Source organism: Anser brachyrhynchus (assembly GCF_964034855.1).
Source record: "Anser brachyrhynchus genome assembly, chromosome: 12".
In the NCBI taxonomy this organism is placed as follows: Eukaryota; Metazoa; Chordata; class Aves; order Anseriformes; family Anatidae; genus Anser; species Anser brachyrhynchus.
In genome coordinates this window covers 186,136-201,013 of record NC_137707.1, presented here as the reverse complement: position 1 = coordinate 201,013, position 14,878 = coordinate 186,136, and the positions used below count along the sequence as shown (strand labels likewise).

General features: G+C 45.6%; 1 protein-coding gene across 2 annotated transcripts; it reads left to right on the top strand.

The window, feature by feature from the left end:
• Positions 1 to 115: 115 nt before the first annotated feature.
• LOC308176528 (carbohydrate sulfotransferase 4-like) lies at positions 116 to 14,386 on the top strand. 2 transcript variants are annotated; one of them, XM_080552330.1, is made up of 2 exons: positions 116 to 2,315; positions 12,616 to 14,386. In XM_080552330.1, exons 1-2 carry the CDS (start codon positions 2,044 to 2,046, stop codon positions 13,754 to 13,756), a joined length of 1,413 nt encoding a protein of 470 aa, XP_080408456.1. In that variant the 5' UTR covers positions 116 to 2,043; the 3' UTR covers positions 13,757 to 14,386. The 2 variants fall into 2 exon arrangements, with proteins under 2 accessions (XP_080408456.1, XP_080408457.1); XM_080552331.1 differs by lacking the exon at positions 116 to 2,315 and adding an exon at positions 8,597 to 8,886.
• Positions 14,387 to 14,878: the final 492 nt, after the last annotated feature.

The window sequence follows — 14,878 nt, the reverse complement described above, 5'->3', positions numbered from 1 at the left end:
GCTGGTGGTACCCCATGCTCACCTCTGTCCCTACAGCTGTCTGGCTGGGGCCTGCCCAGCCATCAGCAGGGGTACAGGAAGAGCCCTTTGCACCTCAGTTGTGCTCAGCAGATAGTCAGGGCAGGATGGGCCCAGCAAGCCTGGCATAGGCTGGAGCCAGCCACCCCATCCCAGTGACACCAGAGGCTCCCTGCAGTGGCTGGACCCCTCCTCACAGACAGCCCCACCTGCCACTGTGGGTTGGCCCTTACGGCTCCCTGCCAGCAGAGCAGTGGGTACTGGTGTGTGGGCAGTGCCAGGTGCCAATTCCCAGCTGTTCAAGGCTGAGGTAGCTGAGTGTTTCCTGCCACAGCAGTGAAGGAGAGGGTGGTACCCCTGTGAAATGCTTGCATTGTGTGTGTGTGATGTGCCACCTTGCCCAGGTTGCTGATGACTGAGTGCGTAAGTCCCATAAAGTGAGAAGGAACTGGTGGCCAGGTGCCCGCTTGTTCCATGGAAAGAGGGGGCAGTGCCTGTGCAGTCACAAGAAGGTAATGCCCATCATACTGGCTGCTGTAGTCAGGGTCCTGGGGAGACATTTCTCTTCACAGAGCAGCGATATGCAGAATGCCTCATGCTGTCACCTCCAGCTCTGTTCACCTGTCTTGCTGCAGAGGTGAGACCCACAGGTTGATCCTGCCTCCCCTTCCGTGGGAAAAGTGAGCTAGCTCTGCATTGCGTGCTCCCAGACCTCATGCCAGGCTCTGTGGACATCTGATTGCCTTCTCCTGTCCTGTCCAGGACAAAATCTGGGTACCAGTACTCCATTAGAGGGAAGGTGTCTTTTTGAGGAAAATACTATATGAAAAGGTACACATCAGTTGAATGTCCAGGCTTCATCCTTTCCTTTCAAAAAAGCAATCCTAGAACAAAAAGAGAATCATGCTGGGGCTGTGAGTTAATGATATGACACTTAGGAGATCTGGGGCCTTTAGACCTCAAAATAAAACCAAATAACCCGAGCTGCTTAAGACAAAGATTGATAAATGATTAATAGGATGATGTGCAAAGGGTCTGTTGGGCCAGGTGGACTTTACAGCTCATTGTTGCTGCATTGTTATGCTGTTATTACTAATGAATAGGTCTCATTGTTTAGAGAAAGCTGCTCCTTTCAAATCCCTCTCCCTTCGTGGATACCTTTCCCTTAAAAAACCCTCCAGAGATTTCTGTTAACATGCAAGTAACCTACAGTGATTAACAACGTTCTGTTTCCTCTGAGCCCAATGTCATTTGACCAGCAGCCAGAGACATACGCATGTAAATACCTCACAAATCTCAAGACACTTAGATCTGTCAAGGCCACTTCCTCTATTGCCATCTTTTGCAAACATACCACTGCCATTTGACCACACCTAAGTTTTCCCTGTTGTGATAGCAAACTAACGTTAAAACACGAATACGATGGAATCATTCTCCAGGCATCATAATCACAGATGCTTTGCTTCACGATGTGGGTGTAGCTCGTAGCACTCTGCCAGCCATACACACAAGCCTAAGCTGGCATCTGGAGGTTCTTTGTGCCAACGAAGGCCCCTTCAGCAGAGAGACCAAGGAGAAAACTAAAACAAATATCTCAAGCTTCTCTTCCTCAGATACCCAGACAAGATTGGCAGTGCTTTGGTAGAATCCTTCCAGTGCTTTTATGGCTAATGCATAGCCATACTCCCTGTCTTAGCTGGTGAGCATGAGCTTTATTTCCTGGGTCAGGCTTACAATGTGCTTCTGCTCTTTGCTGCACTGTCTGGGCTGGTCATGTTTAGGAGGAAGATGACCTCAAACAGAGACCTAGGCAGTAAGACAACCTAGTGCTTTTCTTGGAAAAGGAAAGAACTTCTCAGCTCTTGGGCAGATGAAGAAATGAAATGAAATGTTCTCATCCTCAGCTTCCAAAGAGTCTGGCAGCAGAGCCCAGCCAAGCAAACTGTGGCACTGCAGGTGGGTTGGGCTCAATCACACCTGCCAGCAGTGAAGCCATCAGCTCTTCCAGGTGCCTTAAGATTGTGGATGCAGCCCAGGTCCTGGCCCTTACCTCATTCACTGTCTCCTCCAGCAGCCCTTACTGCCCCTGCATGGGACTGCTGTCTGGAACAGTCGCTGAGTGCCTCCCACCATAGGCCTATGGCCCTTGGCTATGAGAGCCTGCCTGGACTAACCTGCCATGCACCAGCATGCAGACACCGTGGACGCCTGCATCCAGAGGGGTCTGCCCTGGGCAGTTGCACAGAGGCAGCAGGGAGGCCCTGGCAAACCACGGTGCAGCCTGCTGGGGAGCTCGGGTGAGACTTGAGCATCACTTGGGAGGGGGATGGGGAACAGGATCCCCGGGGGAAGGTGGTCTTGTGAAGCTTGTTTGTGCATGAGGGTTGGCACGTAACCTCATTTGTCCAGGCTGTACAGGCTTCTTGAGTCACTGTCCCCTGTAGCCTCACCAGAGCAAACAGGTGCTGTCAATGCATCTGAACCACTTATTTCATGAATGCCTGACAGAAGTCAACTAGAAGTTCAATTTTGTGCCCTTTGCTACAAGAATGATACTGAGTTGCTGGAACACATTCAGAGAAGAGCAATGAAACTGGTGAAGGGACTGGAAAACAAGACTTATGAGGAGTGGCTGAGGGAACTGAGGCTGTTTAGTCTGGAAAAGAGGAGGCTGAGGAGGAGAGGCTGAGCAGAGAACTCATTGCTGTCTACAACTATCTGAAAGGAGGTTGTTGTGAGGTGGATGTTGGTGTCTTTTCTCTGATGACAAGTGATAGGACACAAGGAATTAGCCTTCAGTTGTGCCAGAGGAGGTTTAGATTGGATGTCAAAAAGAATTTCTTCATGGAAAGAGATGTTGGGCATTGGAACAGGCTGCCCAGGGAGGTGGTGGAGTCACCATCCCTGGAGGTACTTAAGGGATGTGTGGATGTGGCACTTAAGGACATGGTTTAGTTGTAGACTTGGTAGTGTTAGGTGCTGGTTGGACTTGATGATCTTATGGGTCTTTTCCAACCTAAATGGTTCTATGATTTTATGAAGTAGCTGCTGCTAGCACAGACTTTTCTGCACTCTTCTGTGAACTAGGCATGCCTCAGCTGTACTTACTGCTGTTGTTCCTCTCAACTCTAGACTAGCTGTTCTACTCCAAGTTACAGTGCATGTGCTGATTTCTGGTTTTAGATAGTCCATATACATTAAAAAAAAAAAAAGGCATAAGATGACCAGTGAAATGAATCCAACAGCCTAATATTTTTTTTTTCTTACTGTGTCTTTTCTGTGAGTTGGTGGTAAAGTATTATGTGACCTCATTCTTATGACCTTATTTATATAAGCTTCATTCTTCCTTTCCTGTTTTCCCATTCCTCCTCCCCTTTAGATATTTGAGTGCTATAGTACAGTGAAGTCAATACATGAGTCTTGCCACTGCAGTATTTTGTAAAATGTGGAAACATGGTCTAGTAAGGTTCTTCCTGGGTTACTGATCTCTATTTCCTGCTATTGAACAGGCAGGACTAGGGCAGAACTGTCTTATCTGTCCAAGCCTGGTAGGATAACTTTTTATGTCATTACACAAGAAAATTAAAAAGCAGTTAAAAATAAAATCAGTTAAAAGATAAGAGTAAGGAGAAAATAGTAACGCTAGCTCAAGTAACCCAAAGGTAGGTGATAGTGGAGACATGGCAGTCCATACAGGAAATGGAGTAATGTAACACAAATATGGCCATGATGTTTATTTACTAATGCAAAAAAAAAAAAAAAGGCAATAAAATAGAGGAGTGACAACTCCTGGTACTTGTCATAAAGTTGGGGAGACTTATAAACTGCTACAGATTAGCACTCATGAATGGAGCATATATATTCAAGGAATGCATTGTTTATGAAGGGTAGAAGAACAAGTGAAAGTCATATTACAAGTAATGCTGGTAATGTAAAATACAACTGCTTGTCTCAAAATATCTTTGTAGAGGAATTAAAAGAAGGCATTACAGAAGGGGTCTTATTGCCCCTGTGTGATTACATATGCAGATCTCCGTGGTATTAGAATAATAAATACAGTGAAAGACTGTGTGATTATAAAAGACTTCTAGCTTCTCAGCTAGAGACTGGAAAACCAATATTATTAATAATGATAAGAATATTTTTTCTTGATGTGAATGGGAGGTTTGGTCACTGAATTAGTTGTTGAGGTAATAAGAAGCAACACTAGAAATTGGTTTGGCAAGCAGTCATTATCTCGCAGAAGAGTCATAGAAAGTAACCTGCAATCACATGAACTCAGATTGAATCAGTTTAAATAATAAAGAGAGAAACAAAGATCAGGAGAAATGAGGAGCACAAATACTAGCCTGTGGATGACAGTGAAGAGTCTAAGAAAGTTACAAGCTTTCATCTTCAACTCTATAGTCTGGAAACACTCAGCAGTGCTGATTTCATGATACTTGCTAACGGTTTGTGATCTACCTGAATGTTTTCTGTAGTTCCAAACCACTACATCCTCAGTAGCAACATACATTTGTTCAATTTTCTTTATAGCTGTAGAACTAGGGCAGAATGGTTCAACTCAAAACTATGTTCTGTTGCCTGAAGGTTCGGTATGTTTCATTATGACTTTCCTGCTACCTACCACACATCACCTCTAGCTCTTAATGGCTGCATCTATAGCCTGCTTGTCTTTGCTTTGCATGCTGGAATCTTCAAGTCTGCGTATATTTTTGCACAGGGTTTTGCTCCTTTCTTGAGTAGTTCAGCTGTCCACCTATTTGGATGCATCTCTGAGGCAAGAGCTATTTCCTTCAAGTCTTGCCACTTCCGTTTGAAATCACAAAATCACGGAGTAATTTTGGTTTAAAGGAACCTCTGGAAATTTATGGTTCGACCCCCTATTTACAGGAGAGTTGAATACAGCAGGTTGTTCAGGGCCTTGTCCAGATGAATTTTTATCTTCCAGAATGAAGTTCCTACAGCCTATCTGGTTTCCTGTTCCAGGGCTTGACTACCCTTATTGTGAAAAACTTTCTCCTCATATTGAGCCTCTCATCTTCTGCCTATACACCTCTGAGAGCTGTCTCCAGCCTCTTTGTGCCCTCCTGTTAGGCAGTGTCAAACAGCAATAACATCTTCCTGTTGTCTTGTTCCAGCTGAACAGATTCCACCCTCCCAGGCTCTTATGCATCTTGTGCGCCTGCCCCAACCACTTCTGTGGCCTTTTCTGGGCTCACTCCACTACATCAATGTCTGTCTTTTCCTGAACCCAGTATTCCAAATTCAGTCTTCCCTAACAGAGGGGAAGCCATCCCTCTCTTTGGTATTGTCTGTAAACTTCCTGAGAGTGCACTCTGACCTATTGCCCACGTCAATGACCAAAATACGAAATAGTATATGCATATCTCTTTAATCTGGAAAGTTGTACCTACTCCACGGTGATATATAAACACTATATTTAGCAGAGGTATTAATTCCTACTATTGCTGCTTGATTTTTGTGAAAAAGATATTTTTATCTTCTTACCATTTTGTTTTGTGCAGGGAGACTCAGGATTTTGTTGTTGTTGTTAAAGTATTCTGTGCTCCACTGTTTCATTTTTCTTTTTGACTCCTTTCTTACAGTGAAAGTGGAAAAAAATAGTTTCTTCTTCTGAAGAAGAACATTTTAACCTATTCCTATGCGTAAGCTCAGGTTTTGTTTCCACACATGTAAAGGTTTTCAGACGGAAATTCAGTTACCCAGTGTATCTATAGTGTATTTTCCACATGTGCATAATTTCTAGCTATTGGCTTTGTGTGTTAATCGAAAGCAACCATAGTGACTGCATAAAGCATCCCTGCCAAATAGAGCTCTTTGAAAAAGCCAGAGAGTTCTGCTCTGCTCTGCTCCCTTCAGCCCTATGAAAATGACAAACAATTTAAGTAGTCTTTTTTTTTTTTTGACAATTACTTGCAAGTTTCTCTTCTGCAAGGAGCAAGGCTTTCCTTGTGCATTTCAAAACACAGCAGTAACAATACAGCAGTACTCAAAATACAGTGATCAGCATAGAAGGGTTTGCACGGCTCTTGTGTGAGTGGCCACATTGCAGCTTTCTGTCATGCTCAGTCCAGCAGATCCCTAAACCTTGTCTGTCCTCTACAGCCTTAATGGTGCCAGCTAGGAAACACCTGAACTCCCTCTGCTTTGAGAGGGAGATCTCTTTCACCAGTGTGTAATCACTGCATAGATTCATACATCGGCTCCTGATTTCATACTTCAGGGATGCAAGAAATGTGAGTCACCTCATCACATGCATCATAAATCTGCCTTTCCAACAGGAAGGTAAACAAAAGTACCCGTGCATCAGACCTTGTGTTTGAGAATCTAAATGCGTCTCCAAGGTCAAAGTTGTGATCTGAGCCAGACAGGATGTTCTAAGAGAGCAAACTTCCCTTCAAATTTTAGAAGAGAATGCCCCTCTCATCTGTTCCCAGAATCCTGTCAGTGAATAATTATTGATGTCTCTAAAGGAGGGTGCTCTCAAGGACAGGGCTCTTGAGACAGAGGCATTCCTGTATTGAAGAGGGGAGAAAGGTACAGAATGTATGAAGGCCTTTGTCAGTCTGAGTCTCCTTGTGCGTTACACAGGTGTGTGACACACCGCTCCAGGGTTAATATTCCTCCTCTGATTTAGTCACAATGATTCCTTTTGCAATTGGTGCAAGGAGACAGACTCCAGCAGCATTCCCATGAGCTGCTTTAGATCTCAACATGGTATAAGACAAATTGTGTTCTACAGGGCATGTGAAAGCTGTATCTCAATAAAGACTCTGAATAGGGAGATATGGCTCACTGTCTCTCCTGATACAAAATGATGGTATTACCAAATATAGTTGTAATATGCCAGATCATGCCTTTGACATTACTCCTCAGTCTCTTCTCATTGCTGCTGCCCTGGGTCGGTTGTGCCAGTGTGTGCATGCACACTGTGCATTGCTCTCTTCTTCAGTGAACATGAAATGGCTCACAGGGCTCACTAGTCTCTGAGTCCTTAGAAAACACTTTTAATCAAGGAACAGGGTAGAAAACAGAAATCTGGTCAGCCGTTGCGTGGGATGCAAGGAAGGCATTCAAGGCCAAGTGGCACTGGGCTAATTGCCGTCAAGCACATGATGACTACTGCCACATGTTTCTGCTTTGCTTCATCTGTCACTTAAAGCTTATCAGTCAGACATACAGGGAGAGGCATGTCCATTGTTCAAGAGCCAGAGGATTCCTACTTCACTTTCCACAATGTGCAGGTCTCTTGGGGGTCAGTGTGCTAGAAGAGTGTGCCTTCCCAAGCCTTGTCTCCAAAGAGGAGTACGTTTTTCCCCTCTGTAAAACTGTTCATGACACAGAAGCTGCCGTCTGGAAAGTTCAGCCAAGCAGCTCATACTTGGGATCTGTGCAACTGAAAAAGTCTGTGGAACCCTGTGACTAGAGGACTGTACAGCAGTGCTCAGTGGCTGTCACAAAGCCTGAATACTGGTGCCAAAGGACCAGCATGTCCTGGGCAAACGATATACAGCTGGAACGGGATTTCCATATATCTTTGTTCATGCAAGTGTTGGCAGGGAGAAATTAGGCTTCAGGAAGAGCTATTCAGTGGTGTGACCATACAAACCAGCTTTGTAACTCTTACTGACATAGAGATAAATCAATCCTACAGGTGGTGTCCGTGGAGGGCATAGGAACACATAACTGAAATCCAGGCTGCACAGAACGCTGCTTGGTTCTCTCCACAGGGCTCTACCTGGACCACTGCCAGCTCCTCACCTTGTTTCCCAACCCGGGGTTAGCAGGGCTTGACCATCTGTGTTTGTAATGCAGCAAGTGAAAGGGAACATGACCTTCCCCTTTCAGGGTGTCCCTCCTGCTGAAGGGCCCAGATTTCTTGCTTTTGCTGTCTCTTACACTTTACTAGTCCTAAAAGCAGCACGGTGAGATCCCCCGGGACACAGGATGGCATCAGGAGGTCAACACCTCACCAGAAGGTGTGACAGAAATGATGACACTTAGAATAGGAATAGCCCAAAGGGACTGTCTCTTCATAGTTGCAGAATACCACGTGTTTCCCTTGAGTCCAATTCTGCCCTTCTTCACCACCTTGTCTGTCACAGCAGTGAATCAGTGAAGCATTTCTGGCAGTGAATCATTAATAGGACAAGTCCTGCTGATCCTCCCACAGCTTCTCTATTCAGACAATTTTCAGCCCTCAGAGTAACTCAAGCAGAGCACAGGCAGAAAGGAGTCTATAAGACTGTATGAGACGCTGCATCTACTAGCAACGTGGCACACAGACAGAGCATTAGTGGGCAAATACGCCCTACCAGCGCTCCTGGTGGGCAAGACGTTCCTCCCTGCAACAAGGTTTGCTGTTCATCTTTCATTCTGACACTCCACAAACATCCCCCTTCCTCTTTTTAAGAACAGCAGGCTCTTTCACGGGCTGCAAAGGGTCTCAACAAAATCAATTCTCAGTTGCCTTTGTGAATTTCCTGGCCCTTCTCACTTACTAGTAGTGTTTGGTCATTTGTGCCCCTTCAAGAAACTGCCATTCTCGTGCTTTGCCGCTAGTGGAGGGTGGAGTTTTCTAATTTAAAGCAGGTCAAAGTAGGCGGGCATGGTAGTCAGAGCTCGGACATAAATAAAAGGTACAAGAAGGTGCAAGCACAGATACAGGTAACAGTTGAGTACATTAGTGTATAAGAGATCCTGGTGTGAAAGGCTAAGTGCCTGTACATGAATGCACAGGTGTTTGTAAGGCTGCCTGGAGGAGTACATACCACAGCAGTGTACGTGCAGGAGGGAAGCCTTGCTTGAAGCAGGTCTGGTGGTGCTTCAAGAGGACATGTTGAGGTGAGATTTTCCAACTATTTCTTGGTAGCTGCTGTGGATATTCTGGTGCCCAGGATTGTATTTTCTGCTTGTGCTCACCAGCCTGAACTGGGGATAATTTTTGAAAAGTGCTATAGACATATGGCTGTCATTAAAGTGCTATATGTTTCCTTGGGCAGACAGAAGCTGTTGGTCTGGCTTAGAGGGTATTTCCTGCTTCTCCAGACTGTCTTCTCCATATTTCCCACTAGTTTCGGTCATGTCATGTGTTCTCTGAATTGGCAAATGCTGCTTCTAACTCTGCAGAAGCTAACCAGGCCAGCTGAGGATGGATATGATAAAACAATGAGCAAGCATCACTGCCACCAAAGACTCATGTCAGGGGCTTTTTGGGCACCCAATACTCTTTGCTACACCAGTGCAGGTCTGGAGAGCTCCCCCATACTTGTATGGTAGAGCGCCAAGCCACAGTCTGCATGATGTGAAGTATATTGCGCTGTACTGTCAGCTCCCTCAGACATGCACAGGTGCACCAACCCTGTAATTTGGAGACATGCCACCCATAATCACAGTGTATTTGGTGGGTATGTGTCCCTGGGGCTGCTTGCTGCTTTCTCTAACTCTCGCTCTTTGCTAGGATCAAGCTTTCCCAAGGTCTCTGTGTGTTTCCACAAAAGCTGTGGTAGTTCCACATGGATGGCTAGCGAAACTCCACCACACCACTCTCTCGCTTCCACTCCTCAAAGGAACTGGGGGAGAAAATATGATGAAAAATGGCTCGAGGGTTGAGATAAGGACAGGAAGATCACTCACCAATTACTATCATGGGCAAAACAGATTCAATATAGGGAGATTAAAGTAATTTATTACCTATTACTAACAGACTAGAGCAGTGAAAAACTAAATGCAAACTAAAAGCACCTTCCCTCCTGTCCACCCTCTTCTACCTCCTCCCCTCGACTGGTGCAGGGGAATGGGGGCTGCAGTCAGTCCATAATACTTCACCTCCACTGCTCCTTCATGGTCACTCTCTGCCCCTGCTCCATGTGGGGTCCCTCCCATAGGACGCCGTCCTTCCTGAATTGATCCTGTGTGGGCTTCCCACAGGCAGCAGCTCTTCAGGAACTGCCCCAATATGGGTCCCCCACATGCAGCAGCTCCCCCCAGATCACATACTCCTTTCTGGACTCCTCTCCGCAGGCTGCAGTGTGGAGATCTGCTCTGCCATGGTATCCCGTGGGCTGCAGGGGGACAGCCTGCTCCACCTCGGGCTTCTCCACAGGCTGCTGGGGAACTTATGCCCCAGCACCTGGAGCACCTCCTGCCCTCCTTCTGCACTGACTTGGGTGTCTGCACAATTGTTTCTCTCTACGTTTTCTCACTCCTCTCTCCCAGCTGCTGTTGTGCAGCAGGTTTTTTTTTGTTTGTTTTTGTTTTTTCCCCCCTTCTTAATTGTGCTCTCACAGAGGTGCAACCAGCATCGCTCATTGGCTCAGTTCTGGGCAGTGGTGGGTCCCTTTTTGAGCCAGCTGGAGCCGGCTCTTATCTAGCGTGGGACACCTTCTGGACTCCTCACAGAGGCCACCCCTGCAGACCCCCCAGTACCTAAAACCTGACACATAAGTGAAATACAAAAGCTTACAACTCTGTTTTGTTTGTTTGTTAGGGAGGGGTTGTTTGTTTTTATTAGCTGCACAATGCAGGCAGATTCCAGTTCTTTGTCCTCTCTTGCATGTACTATAGGAAGACCTAACATGATGACACTGGATTTTGTCTTTTTCAGTAGTTTCTGTTCTTCATCCTTGACACATTATGATTCTTCCTTCTTGTTCTGCTCTCGGTTAAATCCTGGCTCGTCTTACTGCAGCTGACAGTAACAGTGTGCCTTTTTTGTACTGCAGTTGAGCTTTTCTCAGTCATTTGTGGCTATCTGCTCTGCAGCTCTGTGAGGGCTTTCATATTTCACTTTTGCAATGAGAAGTGAACCAATTCACTCTGCTTGTGACTCTGGATGTTTGCTGTAGGGGAAAAAAAAGTGGTTAACCTTAAGACCTTAGTTTAGAACCATCCCAGCTGCCATGAGCAAGAGATGTTGCAGTGAAAAATAAGTGCATTCAATTAGTATTTTTTTCATATTTGGAAATGTCTGATAGAACTTCTACCTCTCTTTACTGCTCCTCTATTCCACATCACCAGACACTCCTAGTTTGTTTCAGTTTTTCTCCTCTCCCTTTGGGGCAGACTGGTCAGGGCACAAATCATTACTGCTGCTTGTACGCATGAAGAAATTCCCTGTTGAGTCAGTTGCCTCACATGAGGCTGTTCCTCAGGCAAACAACAACAGCAGTCACATGGATGGTCGGCATGCTTTGTGAAATCTACAACATCCAGCTGTCCTACCCTGGTTTTACTGAACGTAAAAGTATACCCTTGCTTCCCAACAAAACCAAACCCATTCTTTTTTACTCAGACTATTCACATGTAGATTTTCAGAGAAATAATGATTTCCGTGGCTTTATATCTCCCTGGGTGTCTTAAGGCCAGTGTTCATGCCTGCTCAACATCTTTTTCTGAATTAAGATTGCCTGGCTGCAGTCCAGGAACTTTGCTGGGCGTTAGAATAAAGATGTTAATGGTGCCAGATGGAAGTGATATCACAAAGTTCATTTGGAAGCCAGGACTTTTGGTAAACGCTACTGTATTTATTTGCACGGAAGAAGCTAATATATGACTTACTTTTACAATGGTCTTTGTTAGCAGCTGTTACTAGGCTTGGTCCAAATGTCTATCCAAATCAGTTTCTTGTCAGAACTGAACTCTACAGGGCATCTGTATAACCAAAAAAAATCAGTGGGCTTCTTGTCCGGGAGACAAGAAGTACGTGGTCCTTCACTAACTGCACAGCCTCATCCTTGCAAGGCATTACTGAAATAATATTCAAGTTGTGGTAGCACATATTGGCAATACCCAATCCAATGGATAAAACTCATTATTGTCCTGTCTCTGAGAAATGGTAATTGCTGCCCTATGAACTCAAATATCAGACAGAGTGTGTAGCAGGTAGATAAGATAAACAAGAAAAATTATGCATATATATGCTAGAGGGAGAGATGACTATGATTTCTAGTTGGTTATCAGCAATGACTACACCTGGAAATATAAGTATCAGTGCTACAGTAACTGAAGTCATGGGAGGAGGCAGTTCCTCAGCTCCCCACCTCCATGGAAATTACTCTGAAGGCTTCAATGCAAAGGGAAATTGAGGCAGGGCATAAGGAGGAGGTTAGAGAAATTCTGACTGGGAACATTCGCACATTGTAATGGACCCAGAAGACAAGGTAGTGAGCACATGTCGGGGGAAAGCAGTGTCTGCCTTGTGGCCTGCTAGGGCACACTTCAGACCTTTGCTACTTTAGTAGGGAGGAAGCTGGTCTGCATGGGCATGGCTGCCTGAGCTCAGTGCAATGGTGGGCTGCACACAAATGTTGTACACAGCAAGCTGTCAGGAGCTGGGCTCCAGCACTGCCCTGTGCAGGTTGGCCTCCAGCTTGCCCTGGAGGCCTGTCTCTCTCTCCCTCTATGTGATCTGGCTGTGGAAGGATATCTTGTGTTGTGGTTTTCACAGTGTCATGGTAGTGTGGCAACTTTCCAAATCCCTGAGCCTGCAGTGGGATTGGTAGGAGCATAACTCACCACAAGTGCCTTCTTCATGACCCTGTGATGCTGATCTTCCTCTGTCTGTCTCTGCAGGTCCCTTGCAACCATGATGAAATCAAGATGGGTGCAAGTACTCCTGAGTCTGGCAGTTCTGTCCTTCCTGATCCACTTCCTAACCTGCAGCAATGCTCCCATGGAAGAAAAGCCTTCTCCAGTCCACATCCTCATTCTCTCCTCCTGGCGGTCAGGATCTTCCTTCACTGGACAGATCTTCAGCCAGCACCCCAGTGTCTTCTACCTGATGGAGCCTGCATGGCATGTGTGGGTTGCTATGTACCAGAACAGTGCCAAAGTCTTACAGATGGCAGTGCGGGACCTAGTCAGGTCGGTCTTTCTGTGTGACATGTCTGTGTTTGATGTCTACATGTCTACCCAGAAGAAAAAGTCTGATTTATTTAAGTGGGAGACAAGCCGAGCCTTGTGTTCCCCCCCTGCCTGCGACTCATTCAGTCGCAATGACATAATCACTGCAGGAAATTGTAGGACAGTCTGTGGCAAGTACCCATTCAGTAAGGTGGAGGAAGCCTGTAAAACCTACAGCCATGTTGCCATCAAGGAGGTTCGGTTCTTTGACCTGAAAGTCCTCTACTCCCTTTTCACTGATCCATCCCTGAACCTCAAAGTCATTCACTTGGTCCGAGATCCTCGAGCTGTGTTCAGGTCCCGAGAGAATACAGTGGTAGACCTGAAACGTGACAGTGACATTGTTCTGGGGTCCCAGAAGATGGAGGGAGAAATGGGACCCTACAATACTATGCAAGAAATCTGCAAAAGCCATGTTGAGATTTACAAGGCAGGCAGGCAGGCTATTCCCAGCTTCCTGAAAGACCGTTACCTGCTGGTTCGTTATGAAGACATTGTCAGAGATCCACTAGCAAAGGCTGCTCAGATGTACAGGTTTGCAGAACTCCATTTCACACCAGAACTTCAGAAATGGGTGCACAACATTACCCATGGGAAGGGGCAAGGAGGAAATGCCTTTGAGATTGGATCCAGAGATGCGCTGAGCGTATCCGAGGCCTGGAGGAAGACCCTTCCCTTCCAGAAAATAGAAAAAGTACAAAATGCATGCAAGGACGCGATGGACTTACTGGGCTACCGGCTAGTTCATTCTGAAGAAGAACAGAAAAACCTGTCGCTGGATCTTTTGTTTGGCCAGAACTCCTCTGAGTAACAAATTCAGAAAGCAGAAAAGCTGCTCGTTGTACCTCCTCTCTGAAGGCTGCAGGATGGAGAACTGCTTACCAGTGGAAAAAGAGGGCAGAGGGGCATCTGTGTGTGTGATGAGTGGCACAGGAGCCCTGACTGCACTCATGGCAGCTTTCCCAGCAGCACAAGCTCACTCTCCAAGGCCACAACACAGGATGGAATAATGCAAGTCTGTTTTCCAAATTAAGTCCAAGGTATATGCAAAAGAGGAAGTATGTGTGTTGGGAGCAGACTTCCGAAGGAGTGGGACCAGATATCAGAGCTTGATCTCCCACAGGCTGCAGCTAAGTACTAGTGAAACCACAGGGAGCAACTGCACTGTAGAGGAAGAGGAGACATAAACAGAAGCTGAATAAAGAGAACATTCTTTGTCATGCTGCCACTCACGACATACAATGCCAAAAGAAGCACAAGGGTAACCAGACATTGTTTTCTGGGAAGATCCTTTTTTTCAGAATGGCTAAGTTTTCAAGTTCAGTCTTTCTTTTGTTCCATTCCTGTGCCTGAGCGTCCAGCACTGGTGGTAATGTTGGCAAAATGTCTGTGTTCACTTACTATGGAATAGGAAATTTGAATAAACCATCTATAGCTGAAAGTGAAAATTCTTAGGTTTTTGTATAGGAATCCATTACTGGGACTATGTCAATCCATTTATTTTTCAGCTGAAATAATTCTGTATCCAGCTTTCACAACTAGGAACAGTTCTTGCCCTGGGAGTTCTCACAGCCCACATGTGTGACTGAGAAGAATTCATGCTAATGTTGAGACTGTAAAGACAAGGTAAGGACACAGATTCCATTGGTATAAATACTGGAACTGACAACATAGGTTCATGACAGTGGATCGAAAAAGCTGAGAGGAGAACAGGAAGCTATTCTATTGAATTATTTGTTTCAACACAGTATTTCCTGTCTTAGAGCACAATAAAATTAGTTTTAATAAACTGTGCCATTCTGCACCATCTCCCATCCCCATTGGAGATGCCATTCTTCTGTCTCCATTGGGAATATGTAGCTTAAACCTGAACAACAGAATTATTTTGGCATATTTTTAACAGCGTTCTGTAAGACAAGGAGAAAAGCTTGTT

Excerpts from the sequence above, each read along its gene's own strand:
- LOC308176528 (XM_080552330.1), top strand. The coding sequence starts at position 2,044 with ATGCAGCCCAGGTCCTGGCCCTTACCTCATTCACTGTCTCCTCCAGCA. Across the intron at positions 2,316-12,615 it reads CAGCCTGCTGGGGAGCTCGG|GTCCCTTGCAACCATGATGA; the intron begins GTGAGACTTGAG and ends CTGTCTCTGCAG.